The sequence below is a fragment of the Brienomyrus brachyistius genome, chromosome 18, assembly GCF_023856365.1.
Source record: "Brienomyrus brachyistius isolate T26 chromosome 18, BBRACH_0.4, whole genome shotgun sequence".
Lineage (NCBI taxonomy): Eukaryota > Metazoa > Chordata > Actinopteri > Osteoglossiformes > Mormyridae > Brienomyrus > Brienomyrus brachyistius.
In genome coordinates, this window is record NC_064550.1 from 3,758,643 (window position 1) to 3,773,181 (window position 14,539).

Genomic DNA, 14,539 nt, shown 5'->3' on the forward strand with positions numbered 1-14,539 from the left:
GATGGATGTTAATACCCGTTGTGAACACGGCCATTGATCCATTTAGGGTCATGGCAAATTGTGGTAGAAATAAAGTAGACAAGTGAAAAGTGAAAATCCCGTGACACCAATAAGACTTATTCTTGAGACTTTTTTTTTTCTCCACTCTAAACTGCAGGTATGTTCCTGGCAGACCTGATTGAGAAGTACTTTGTGTCACCAACTCTCTTCAGAGTCATCCGTCTGGCCCGAATTGGCCGAATCCTGCGTCTGATCAAAGGAGCCAAGGGAATTCGGACTTTACTTTTTGCACTGATGATGTCACTGCCAGCTCTTTTCAACATTGGCCTGCTCCTCTTCCTGGTAATGTTTATCTTCTCTATTTTTGGTATGTCCAACTTTGCCTATGTCAAGAGGGAAGCTGGAATCGATGATATGTACAACTTTGAGACATTTGGAAATAGCATGATCTGTCTGTTCATGATCACGACATCGGCCGGCTGGGATGGTTTGCTTTTGCCGATCCTCAATTACCCACCAGATTGCAGTCCAGATAAAGAAAATCCAGGCACCACAGTGAAGGGCGACTGTGGCAACCCATCCGTCGGTATCTTCTTCTTTGTAATGTACATCATCATCTCCTTCCTCATCGTGGTCAACATGTACATTGCCATCATTCTGGAAAACTTCAGTGTGGCCACAGAAGAGAGTGCAGACCCACTCAGTGAGGATGACTTTGAGACCTTCTATGAAATCTGGGAGAAGTTTGACCCAGATGCCTCACAGTTCATTACCTTTGCCAAACTATCGGACTTCGCGGATGCGCTGGAGCACCCACTACGCGTGCCCAAACCTAACACCATTGAGCTGATTGCCATGGATATGCCTATGGTGAGTGGTGATCGCATCCACTGCCTGGACATCTTATTTGCCTTCACCAAGCGTGTGCTGGGTGACAGTGGTGAGCTGGACATGCTGAGGCAGCAAATGGAGGAGCGTTTTGTGGCAGCCAACCCATCCAAAGTATCGTATGAACCCATCACCACCACACTACGCCGTAAGCAGGAGGAGGTGTCAGCCATCAGGATCCAGCGTGCTTTCCGCGCCCACCTGATCCGGCAGGGTTTCATCTGTAAGCGCAGGCCCGAGAGCAACAAATTAGAGAACGGGGGGGCCAACCAGGAGAAAAAAGAGGGCACGCCCTCCACTGCCTCCCTTCCTTCTTATGACAGTGTAACAAAACCTGACAAAGAGAAAGAGGAGGAAAATGAGGGACGGGGTCGAAAAGAGAAGGGAAAAACCCAAAAAGATATCAGGGAATCAAAGTGTTAGGAACCAATAGCAGTAGCTGGTGGAGTAAATGCAGATGTAACTCTCAATCAAACGCAACACATGTACAACTGCTTCATTTTTAAGTTAAAAAAAGGAATAACACAAAAATTGTTTACACTCATTTGGAAAAGTGTCTGTGTGGAAGAAAAAGCTCAGTTTCTTCGAAGACACTTGAATGAAACTTAATCAGCTGAGTATGTGACATTGTTGTGCGAGAGTTAAAAAAATGACAACCAGCTTGAACAGCAAAACACAATCTGTGCAGGTTCATGACAAATCTATTTATTTGTTTGTTTGTTTGTTTATTTATTTCATTATTTTTACTGGGGACCATCTGCTACAGAACACAGAGATATACAAAGAAATAAGACGCTTTGTGTCCTGCTGCAAAAGCAATGACTCTGTGGATTTTCTTCTAAAGGAAACTGCACCACTGGGGCTTTTTACAGTGACTTTACCGAGTAGTCTGGGTTTTTTTTTGTCTGTCCTTAATAGGCATGAACAACAGTAACCATGAAGAAGTTTGTGTAGAAGGCAAAACAGACAGAAGGACCCAGAACAATATAAGGTCTTTGTGCTGAATATACTTGCATCCACATTATTTGAAATGGAACGAACAGCCCATGTCACTAGTGTGTTCATCTCCTATTTGTTATACCTACATAATGGACATTTTCTATATGGGCTTTCATATTGATAGGAAAGGGGGAAATTATTCAGGGTTTTTACTTGGGTTGGAGGGGACTTAACCCAGACTGAGTTCCCAGTGAATAAATAATTGTGTTCGTTCAATGCATAGAGATGACTTGCATGATGGCATGTTTTGATCAGGAATCATGCATGAATATCATAGTCCACACCACACTAATACTCAAATCACAACAGTGGTTTGATCATAAATTGTAGGCTATCCACTGGAAAGAAATAATATATTAAAAACAGGTTGTTATTGTGATTCACAATAATCGGAAAATAAGTTATTATAAATCATATTCGTCACAGATGTTACTGTCCAGCCCACATTTTAAAGAGAAAATTCACGAGCATTTTAAGGCAAACGGCATTCTGCTGTTTGTACTAACAATGTGCCACATTATACAGCAAAAGAAGGTAAAGAAGAAAGATGTACTGGGAGAGAATGTCAGTTATACTCAGAGAAGAGTCCCGTCAAAACTAGGATGTGGCTAACAAACACTGGTTGGCTGTGTGGTCTGCAATACTCTGGCTGTCTTTAGTCACAGAGCTGTTGAGGGGTCTGATTGAGTAGATGTGTGTTGTTTTTATTTTTCCCCAAAAGGAGCACTGACAGGCAGCAACGATGATGATGAGGTTAAACTCCGGAAGCAGTGGCAGCTGACTTGGTTTATTTAGGTTTGGCCCTGCGTTTGCTCCAGCCCCCAATATTTCTCCGTGTTCTTTGTTCACTATTGCCATCATTGTGCATATTTTTAGCTGTCTTGAGCTTTGGAACTTTTCAATGCATCTTTCCAGTATGGTTAGTTTTCCTATTGATGAGTGAATCTGAGGTGCTTTATACTCAAGATGACGAATGAAAATGTTATGTTGCACAGAAAATAGCATAATCCAGTGTTGTTAGAGGATATGATAATCAGAACTGACCACGACGGGGGTACAGCAAGTATGAGGACGTATAAGTTTAGTGTGGAGGGAAAGGGGACTATGATTTTTATTTTTGGAGAATCAATGCTTCTGAAGCTGCCAACCTACTCATTAGAAGGGCTGTAAGAAAAAAAATCAAAGCAAGATCACTGCCTTGAGCAAAATATGTGGCACTGGTGAATGTCCCACCCTTCAGGATCTGAGGTCAAAGAGAACCTTCTAGAAGACAGCAAGCTGCCATAAGCCCAGGCTCATTCAGGATTTCATGGAATCAGTGTAGTACTAAAGTCTCCTAACTGCCATTGAACTTAGATGTTCAGACCCCCGCCTCTGGAGATTGAGGAGCTGGGGGTGGGAGGCAAAGAAAATTCTGGTCTTATCTCTGTGAAGCAGTTTCATTCTTGGTGTTACCAGTATGGCGGGAGGCCCAGAGGTTAGACTGGGCTTCGCACAACTGTGTGTCAACAAAGGAAAAGAATACACAACACCCAGACTGACGTTTTTCATTCAGGCCAAGGCATACCTCACCTTGGCTTTGAGGCATTTATCTTTACTGTCAAATGTCCTCCCTGACCTCCTATACACTAAACCCTTGCCTTTTTATGAACCATGGGTTTCTGAATTGTTGGTGGTACGGACTTAATCCAATTAAATGCCAAATACAAAATATAATAATAATAATAATAATAATAAACAATGCAGCAGATAATGTAATACAATTGTTTTGTGTGCCCATGTTGACATATAAACAAAATGTACATTCATACAGAAGTAATGATAAATATATTTTACAAACTGTGTGTACAAAACAGGCTGTGATGTGTCAGAAAAATGCTAAAAAGAAAACTTTTCTGAGAGAAACTATAAATAATGTAATATATCATTTTATTTTATTAGCATGCTGTTTTTTGTAAATACAGAATTTAAAAATAACTATTAATCTAATAATAAATAACAATGATATAGAATGGCTTCCAGCTGATGTTCTATGACACATTTGTTACACTTTTCAATATTTGAGAAAGTTTTCACATTATTGAGGGAAATTGAAAGAAATAATATATACAAGATCTATATACAATAAGTTTATAACTGGATACTATCCGACACTCTCTCTCCTCTCTAAATCCCAGGTTTAAAGAAGCTCTACAGACAGTAATCACTTACATTTATTGTGCAACACAGTGTAATGTCTGACCAAAACTCTAGGCTGGCCCTGGATCTCAGTGTTTTTGGGGCCCAGCTGGTGCACAGTGTTTTCTGAGCTGCTTACTGTGGTTTTATAGCCTGAGATGAGAGGATTGTGCTGCCAGCAGACCTTTTTCTATACCGTTTTTTTATCACACTCTTGTGCCCCACCTGAACAGGCTTACTCTAATAAACTTTAACTGCCCTAGAAAACGCCACTGCCAGCATGCGGAAACCACAAATGTGTCCATAGACTGTACCGTGGTAATGATTTGCTCCTGATCGAAGGGCTCCCAACACCCCTGAGTTTGTTTTCAGTATTCTCCCAGTTCTGCATTTCTGCTTTGTTATTTGCATTTTACCTGTTTATTTGGATCTTGATTTTTTTTTGTAGTCTTTTTTTTTTTTGTCATTACTATGTGTGCATTTTTCTTTTTTTTTTTTACTGCCAGGCAAAACCTCCATAACTATAGGAGCTTCTCAAAAAGCAGCACAATGTGAATCAGGGACGTGAACATACCGAAAAGTCGAAAACACTGCCTGTGAACTGACAAATAAAAAATATCACCCAAAATAGTAGCTTAGGAGAAAAAAAATACCTGCAGATTGTAAGCAAAGCATTCAGTGTAACATCCTCATAAACTGGAAAAGAAAATAGCTCTGTAGGTCATCTTTTGGTGTGATTTGTTCCAGACATGCATTCATCATTTCTTGACCTTCACTTCAGTAAATGTTTTACTCATTGGCATGACTGAGATGATTTGATTTCTGTTGAAAAATAGTAAGAGGTGCTTTTTATAATATATTGTAATTCTCTGCCAATATGATAAAATGATGATATAAGAGGGTGTGTTGCACAACTACATGGACTTCTGAAATATTGTCTTCATTTGAGCACGATACTTTTTATTAATAATAAAGCAGCCTTCCAGTTATTTGTTGTGTTTCATTTTATTTAGGGTTTGAGGGACAAACTGAGACTGCATGATTTAGGGGACCTGGGCTTCCCATCATTCCAGCTTCAGAGGTTTCTGGGGCAAGGGGGGGGGGGGTTGATTACTTCATACAGCTGTCGCACACTGCCCTATCTTGGCTGCCTGTGTAGATTTGCGTTTTGTCTAGACTATTTATATGGTCTCAAGTTGGAAGTTAGTTTTTGTCAAAAGTGTTTTTATTGTGTACATTGTGATATTTATACCCAATGTCTGCAACTATTCTGTGTGACTATAATGCAGCTAACAGACCATTTGAGATCTCCTCAATTCAGTATGGCTCTTCATAGGTAAGTAAAATTTAGCTGCTATATGTGTCCATTCCTATGTGTCATTGCACACTGTATGGTTTACATACTAGACTGAAGGTAGGTATCATGATACCCTTATAATAGATTACTGGGGACATAATATATACACCATACTTGTCCTTATGAAAACTTGATCATCATGTCTTAAGAGGAGAATCTTCACTTAGACAATAATGGACATTTATGTGGTTTTATGGCACTGAACTGTTCTGATAATCAGCCATATTGAATTCAGGGGATTCCAAACACACACGAAAGTGGCAACATTACAGTCAAAACGCTTCTCTGGGCTGTTTACAAATGGAGAAACCTCAGTAATAGCCATATTGGTATAAAAAAAATTAATTCAGTGAGGAGTCTTGCTCTCTTGGATGTATATAAATGCAAACTGGTACTGCTTTAAGCTGGCTTTAGCTATAGCAATCCAAATCAAGAGAATAAGTGAATTTCTATCTCTTATCAAAAATCTTCATTTCCACATTTTTCTGTAGACAGAGATCTTGAATCTGAAACTGTTCTTGGACTGGTTTTGTTTTCTGTAACTGTGTTCTTTAGTTTGTAGTGTTTACTTTATACACGTTTTTTTTTTTCAGTTGATGACAAATTTGAGCTGGTTTGCTGTTGGGGATCTCCTTTTAGACTCCAAGTGAAAGTTTTTTGACTGAAATGTTGCATTGGGTGTTTATATGTAAATAAACTAAACGTTTGAAAGGAATAAATGTGGTGACTTTTTCATCTATGAATGCAACTGAAAGGAGTTTGCAAATGTCGTTCACACAACATATAGGATATAAGACAGTGACCCACTCCAAAACCTGGACGAGTAAATCTAAGAAATAAGGGCCTTCCCTGGAATCAAAACACAAGTGCTTAGAAAAGTGGAGGCCAATTTTGCCATTCAAACAACATACTTATTCTGCACGTACAACTTCTCCAAATAAACAAATATATGAAATATAAATCGATACATGAAATGAACACATGCGTGAAATGGTTTTTTTAAACCCTCCATCATTCTCTGCTCACATCCAAAATATTGTAGCATGGATATGTATATCTATTTCTGTACCAGTGGGTGGTAAGTTGTAATATTCTTAAGCCGTAACTCTGCAAAGCTTTATGTGTAAGTATGAACTGTCAGTTCTTAAAGAAATTGAATGCACAGGTGCTTAGGCATTTCCACTTCTCCTATAAAGTCTTTCACAACCTCTCGATTTCCCCTGACCTCCTTCTGTCTCTCCTTCCACTCCCTTCATCTCTAAATTCGACAAAATCTCCCTTCCTGGCTCTCTGCCACTGACTTCATTGTAATTTTCTCCTTCCTTCCTTCTTTTATGAAAATGAGATTTTTTTTTTTATCCAGATAGCTGCACATGAGAGGATGGGGTATGTTTCGCTCTGTCACAGTCCTCCTCATTTATGGTGCAGCACAGTGGTGTCAGGGTGTGTGTGTGTGTGGAGGGGGGGGGGGGCTTGTGTAGCTCATGTGTGTTTGCAGGCAGGGTGTGGGGACTGCACTGCAGATAAACGGATGCAGCATTGCAGGCTGAGTCAGCAACCATCCCCCGCTCAGCTCCACCCACTGTCTGCAGAGAGCACTGCCCAGATGGGCCTGGACACAGTGACATTGTCTGCTGTGAAAGAAAGGAAAAAACAGTTTGACACCATTTCTATCAGGTATGGCACATGAATGACTTTTTTTTTTTATTACTATTATATCATATATTACTGGGCTTGGGAGACAAACTCGCACGTCTGCTACAATGTCTGTCCTCAACCCTGTGTGTATGAGGAGAAGCAGGCGCCAAAGACTGGACCATGAGACAAGACAGCTGTCATGTAAAGAGGAAAAGCACATTCTGTGATTCTAACTGGAGCACCTTGTGTAAATCTACCTGTGTTCCCAGTGGTGTCTATAAACTAAGAAATGAAGTTTATGCTGCATGCATTATATGTTGAAGCCAATACGAGAGAAGGAGAAAGTGGAGCCGCTTTACTTTAATGTTTATGGGAATTACTTTGAAGCTTCATTACTATTAGTAAGGATTTAAGTTCCTGTTACCCTTACAATAATTTGTATTTAGAATGCATTTTTCAAATTTCTATGACATATTTAACTAATTTAAACTTTTTGTAATTTAAACCATTGTGCACCTAATAAGGAAAATTTTATATCTATACTTATATTTTCAAGTTTCCCTGAACTTTAATGAGGGGTAAAAAGGAATGTAATTTTTGGGGTAAAATAGGTTCTATTCTCGCAACTAGCCTGTACAGGTAATCCCCCTTATTGAAGAAAAGGCCCAAAAAGCCTCAACTCTGAGGAGGGAGTTCAATGGGAACAATTCCTGTTGCCCTGACACCATGAGTGGCTTAACATGGGAACCGCCCTCAGCTCCCCTTTTCCCTACAGGAGACAGATTCCCTGGGTGTTTGCCATCCCTGGAGACTGTAAGAGAGAAAGTCATTGTTTTAATCATTAGTATTTATTCCTAAGCTTTTTCCCCAAAGCCACTCCCCCTCATTCTATAGCTATACACCCTGGACAGCATTTAGCTATGCCTTTTATTTAATTTTTCCATCTTCAGTGTGGTGTTTAAGTGCACTTAGGCTAGATTTGCACTTTGGGTGGAGAAATACCAAAATATGGGAGTGCCACATGTAAATGACGCTTATGCACATTCTGTCACTGACTTAAGGTACTATTATACTATTATAACAGTTAGTTCCAATCCAGAAATCTGATTGGACAAGAGGCTTTCATTGAGTGCGGTTATCGGAGTATAACTGCACTCGGACATTTCACATCAGTTGTGTTACTCCGCTTTACAGTTGTGTCGAAAAGCCACCACATATGCCTAATTTCCACCAACAAGGAGCCGCTGCTGGGCTAGTTCTCGCTTGGTGCCTTTTGAGAACTTGCCCGCATTTCCACCTGTTTCAAAAATGAATGTAAGCGGAAGTAAAGTAAAGTTTCATATGTATTCCGTTTTGTTGGATTTATTTTGATCTGTTTCAGATTGTAAGTTTTTATAAGCTGCCGAACCGACAAAAAGCTGACTCGTTGCTCCCTTTCTCTACTGCCTGTATCCACTTTTGTCTCCTTAAAGGCTCCCCGTCTGTGTGTAAGTGAGTTTATTCTTTAATTGCTTGCTGTTTTACCACTGTCCTTTTAAGGATCACACAATAAAAATCTGCTAATAACTAAACTTTGCAGTTCGCCTCATGATCTCTTCGCCACTTGAGTGATACAGTATTTTATTTATTAGACCGGTGGCATGTTTTAATTTACAATGCAAAATCAATCCGCTAATAAGCCGGCTAGTTGTTTCACTGCTGACACCGGCGATATTAGACTAAACTATATCGGTTATGGATTGAATTTTCCAGGTATGCGAAAGTTGGAGCGGTTACCCGTCCCATTTTTGCTGACATTATGGGAACTATTTTTCTTTGCGGAGGCCCATAAGTGTTGCCCAAAAATATGTTGCATCTTATTACTGTTACCTTATAAATGCTAGTTGAAGTATTTAAGTCCTTCTCTGACCATTTTTTTAATCACCTTTGTGATTGAGCCACTTTCTTTAACTATGGCAGAGAAGATTATTCAGACACGTCACCTAAATGATAGAAATTCCTTATGATTTATTAATGAAGTAAGTAATGTGTACTTCTATGTCTAGTACAGATGTCAGTGTACTTTAGTACAGTGGTTTGGCAGATCTTAGATGAATCAGCTTCTTTGAAAAATAAAGTGGTAAAAACCACCAGACACTCCCCATGGTTTAATGATCATACACGCTCTTGTGAGCAGGAGTGCCGCAGATTGGAGCACAAATGGAAATCCACAGGCCAAGAAGTGTTGAAGCTAGCGTATTCTAACGGCCTGCAACAATACAAACTAGCCCTTCACGGGGCATGATCAGCCTATTATTCTAACTTCATTGATTGCAATAAAAATAACCCTCGCTACCTTTTTTAAACAATAGCTCATCTAACAGACAAGGCTGAACCTTTGCTAGTGAGTAATTTCAGTAGGCAACATTTTATGAACTACTTTAGTGAACATTACAAACATTAGACTTAAAACATGTTCCAATGGCTCACAATTAACTTCAATTCAAATGGATCGTGGACACACCCTTTTGATTTTGAATTAATTCATGAATAAGAGCTACTATTATAATTAAGATCAGACCAACTACTTATCCAATCCCCACTAAACTTCTTAAAGAATCCCTGGGAGTTCTGGAAAGACCTATAACTGCCATAATGAATGCGTCCCTGTTATCAGGCGACGTCCCTGACCAACTTAAAGTAGCAGTAATCAGGCCACTACTGAAGAAGCCAAATTTAGATCCACACGAGCTTAGCAATTACAGACCTATCTCAAACGTACCATTTCTGTCAAAAGTTCTGGAGAAGATAATTGCTGCTGAACTTCACTCATGCTCGGAGAGACACAACATATTGGATTGTTTAGCTAATTTACCTAATTGATAAACCCTTAGCTAATTGCTTTAATGAAGTTAAAACCTGGATGGTGGAAAACTTTATTTATCACTAAATGCTGAGAAAACCGAGGTTCTGTTGTTTGGAGGCAGGGCTGCAGATCGGAATTTTATAATCTCCGCACTCCACTCCAAAAGGCTGAACTTTTCCCTTAGCAGCTCAGCCCGTAACCTAGGTGTCATCTTAGATACAAGCCTCTTATTTAAATCACATGTAAATGCAGTATCAAAAGCGTGCTTCATATAGCTACGCCAAATCACCAGACTGCAACGATTTCTTACTATTCAAGACACTGAGAAATCAATACATGCCTTTGTATACAGTGGGTTAGACTACAGTAATGCTCTGTTATCTGGCAGAACACACTGCACACTAAATACCTTGCAGCGTATTCAAGGTGCAGCAGCTCGAATTGTCACCAGGAGCAGGAAGTTTGAACACATAACCCCTGTTCTTAATTCCCTGCATTGGCTTCCCGTTAGGTTTAGACTCTAGGGTCCTCCTACTTACATACAGCTCTGGAAAATATTAAGAGATCACAGCACAGTTTTTTGTTTCACTCACTTCTCAGCTTATGTGTGTGCATCTGTCTTTTTTTTTGCCAAACTACAGTCTGGTTCTTCTCTGTTTCTCCTTAATGAAGGGCTTCCTCCATGCTTTATCTGCTTCTAGGAGCCTGATATGAACAGTGCACTTCACACCTGCACATTCCTTTTGAAGGTCACTTGAGGTCATTCTCCGATTCATGAGAAACTGTTGGATAAGTTGACAGTCATCTCTGGTGTTATAAAGTCGCTTCCTCCCTTTACCTGGCTGGTTCCTGGTCGTTCCCAGTATCTCCTGCTTCACCTAATTCTTGTGTCCTGCTGTCTTAGAAATTTTGAAGCCAGAAACATTCTGCTGCTCAGCGTAGCCTCCTGCCAGCAGAACCACAATTAAACCAGGATTTAAAAATGCAGATTTGTTCAAAAATATGGACTGGTCTCTTAATTTTTTCTGAGGTTGTATAAGGCACTTAAATGTCTACCTGACAGAATTATTTCAAGTTTACAAACCGCATCATCCACTCAGATCACAGAACTGGGCACCATCTGAACTGGAGTCCTGGTTCAGCGGCATGGAGGGGTGACATCGCATATTGGACCTACAAACTGTATCATCGTGGGTGCAGCCTTCATGGCCACCTGACACAGGCCAGCATGGAGAACAGAGTTACTGATGGACTATGACCACCCTACACAGGCCAATGTGGATAATGGAGTCATTGACGGACTTTGATCCTTAATCACAGTTTATACCTAGCTTTTGGAAAACAAATCCACTCTTTTCTGTTTTCAGTAATGGGAGTGGGCAGCCAGTTCACCTTGAACGCCCAGAGGTTGTTTTTCTCCTTACTTGAGAGTTTTTGGTTCCTCTCCTCCATTCTCATCTGGATTTCTTTTTCTTAGATTTCTTTCCTTCCTTTTTCCCGTTCTGTATCTCTCTCTAATGATGTATCACAACACATCCATGTAAAGCTCTTTGGGACGTCTCTGTTGTGATTTATTAATGCTCTGGTGGAGGATGGATGTGAGGTGGATAGGTGGACTTAGACTTTCCCCTGCACAATGTGACTGACCTACCAGATGAGCAGGCAGCTACTTCGCAGCATCCTATTTTGGATAATTAGGCCATAAGACTTAGGCCTGCTACAACGAATGGCATACAATCCTCTGAATTCTGTACTAAAACTAACTAATAACTAATTTCAATTGTGAGGACACAAAATAAAATATGGTTACATAACTGACAGTAAGTTCAAATGTATATATAAGAAAGTAGGGCACGCATACATGTGATTACAAAATTTGTAATTACAGTGCTCAGCATAAATGAGTACACCCCCTTTGAAAAGTACGAATGTAATCAGTAGCTCAATGAACAAAAGAATAACTTCCAAAATTTTCACAAGGCTGAGTTTTATTGAACACTTGTTTAACTCCATAACATGAAATTAAGGTTAATAATACAACTTGGATCACAAAATCTTCAGTTTTACTCAAATTGGTTGAAGCAAAAATGAATACACCCCGCAACAAAAAGTACTACATCTAGTATTTTGTATGACCGCCGTGATTTTTAAGGACAGCACCAAGTCTTCTAGGCATGGAATGAACAAGTTGGCGACATATTGCAACATCTATCTTTTTCCATCCTTCAAGAATAACCTGTTTTAGAGCCTGGATGCTGGATGGAGAGTGATGCTCAACTTGTCGCTTCAGAATTCCCCACAGGTGTTCGATTGGGTTCAGATCAGGAGACATACTTGGCCATTCGATCACCTTCACCCTGTTCTTCAGAAATGCAACAGTAGCTTTAGATGTGTGTTTTGGATCATTGTCGTGTTGGAAAAGTGCACGACGACCAAGTGCATGGAGAGATGGCAGCATCTTCTCCTTCAGTATAGAGCAGTACATTGTTGAGTTCATGATACCATCAATGAAATGCAGCTCCCCAACACCAGCAGCACTCATGCAGCCCCACATAAGGACACTGCCACCACCATGCTTCACTGTAGGCACCATGCATTTTTCTTTGAAATCCTCACCTTTACGACGCCATACAGTTTTGAAACAAGTAGTTCCAAAAACAGGGATTTTTGTCTCATCACTCCAGAGTATAGAGTCCCAGTAGTCTTCATCTTTTTCCGCATGGGCCCTAGCAAATTCTAGGCGTGCTTTTTTGTGCATGGGCTTTAGGAGAGGCTTCCTTCGTGGACGATACCCATGCATGCCATTCCTCTGCAGTGTGCGCCGTATGGTGTCACGGGAAACGGTCACTCCAGTTTGGCTTTCTACTACTTTAGCTAACTGCAGTGAACTTGCATGGCGATTTTCTTCAACCCTTCTCATCAGCAGACGCTCCTCTCGAGATGTTAACTTCCGTGGACGGCCTGGACGTCGCTGTAAGATCGTTGCACTTCCATCTTTCTTAAATTTTTGGATCACTTTTGCTACAGTATTTTGACTGATAGGTAAAGCTTTGCTGATCTTCTTGTAGCCCTCACCTTTTTTGTGTAAAGAAATGATTGCCTTTCTCAGATTTTGTGACATTTCTCTTCCATGTGGAGCCATTGCTGACAGCATGAAATGGGAAGGGCTTTTCTTTGTTAAGTAATGCCCTTTTATAGTCACCTGTCTGCTGGACACCTCTTAAATGAATCATTAGACTCACCTGTGGTTGAATGCCTGTTAATTAGAATTTTGTAGTCTTAAGTGTGGCTTTTCTCCTAAGACTATAATTGGGGTGTACTCATTTTTGCAACATGGGCTTGAGTGAATTTGTTAGGAAAATCACTTTTTTGTGTGTGCAAATCAACAAATCTTGTTTGCAATCAATGGCCCACATTTGTGAGAGTATTTTGTAATATAGTATCTCATAGAAAATGTTGATTCTGAAAGGAAACTAAAGGTTTTCTGACAAATGTAGTGGGGTGTACTCATTTATGCTGAGCACTGTATATCTTTGTGGGGACTCTCCATTCATTTCTACAGGAAAAACTCTAATCGCAAACTTATAACCGAACTAATCTTACCCATAAGTAACGATATTAAACCCGGCAGTGTGCATGCAGGAAACCGCTTCCCTAGAGACATTCATGTTTCTCGTGACTCTTCCTATGAAGTCAGCAGACAGATTGGAAGAGCATGAGGTGTCGCTGGAAAGGGGTGTGTGGCACTCCCAATATCTTTGCAAGAGGACAAAGGTCCGAGTCCTTTAGAGTCCTGGTGCTCCCTGTCTTGCTGTATGGCCATGAGACATACTATCAAGTAAGTTGAGATGAACACTGGACTCCTTCGGTACTGTGTCTCTTCGGAGAATCCTTGGGTACCACTGGTTTGACTTTGTGTCGAATGAGTGGTTGGTAGCAGAGCCCTGAATGAGGCACATTACCTGCATTGTGAGTCAGTTACGGGACTATGGCCAAGTGGTGCGTTTCCCTGAGGGTGATCTGGCTTGCAGGATCCTCATTGCTGAGGACCCAAGTGACTGGACCAGGACGCCCATGTAACACCTGGCTGCGGCAGATAGATGGCCACTACTGGGCCATGTATTTGCCTGGGGGGACCGCTAGCCAGGATCCCGAGGTGTTTCACTGTGTGGTAGGTGCGGCAATGCGCTGCATCAGCACATACTCCCCAACCTGACCTGACCTGCCAAGTATAGAAAAATAACACCAGGTTTGATTGGGAGACATATTATGCATTATTGCAATTTCTAGAATGACTCACCTGGAAATATGAAAGTTAATAAACGTGTTTTTACTTGAATGCTGTGAGTACTTGCTGTAATATGTAGGTCTGAAAATATACTTATCCATTTATTGCTCATTCCATTTATATGTCAATTTGTAGAATCATTTCTCACTAATTAGGTGGTTACTTGTATTATTTTGTGTGTTTTATTGTCTATGCTTGAAAATTTGAATCTTTTCTAGATTCAAGACCTGTATATTGATGCTTCCATGTCCCACTCTCGCCAGTGTGGGGAAGCAATAGAAAAGGCCAATAGGTGTTTGGAGTTTAAGTCAAGGGAGGTGATGCTACAATCATATAATTCCTTGGT

At 40.5% G+C, this 14,539-nt stretch overlaps 1 protein-coding gene across 4 annotated transcripts in view; it reads left to right on the top strand.

The window, feature by feature from the left end:
- Positions 1–6,137, top strand: part of LOC125712546 (sodium channel protein type 8 subunit alpha-like) — a 76,889-nt gene extending 70,752 nt beyond the window's left edge. For all 4 annotated transcript variants that reach the window (XM_048982713.1, XM_048982715.1, XM_048982711.1 and 1 more), the window contains exon 27: positions 158–6,137. In XM_048982713.1, the coding sequence (XP_048838670.1) occupies positions 158–1,311 (1,154 nt within the window). In that variant the 3' untranslated portion in view covers positions 1,312–6,137. The remainder of the gene's footprint in view (positions 1–157) is intronic.
- The last annotated feature ends 8,402 nt before the right edge of the window (positions 6,138–14,539 follow it).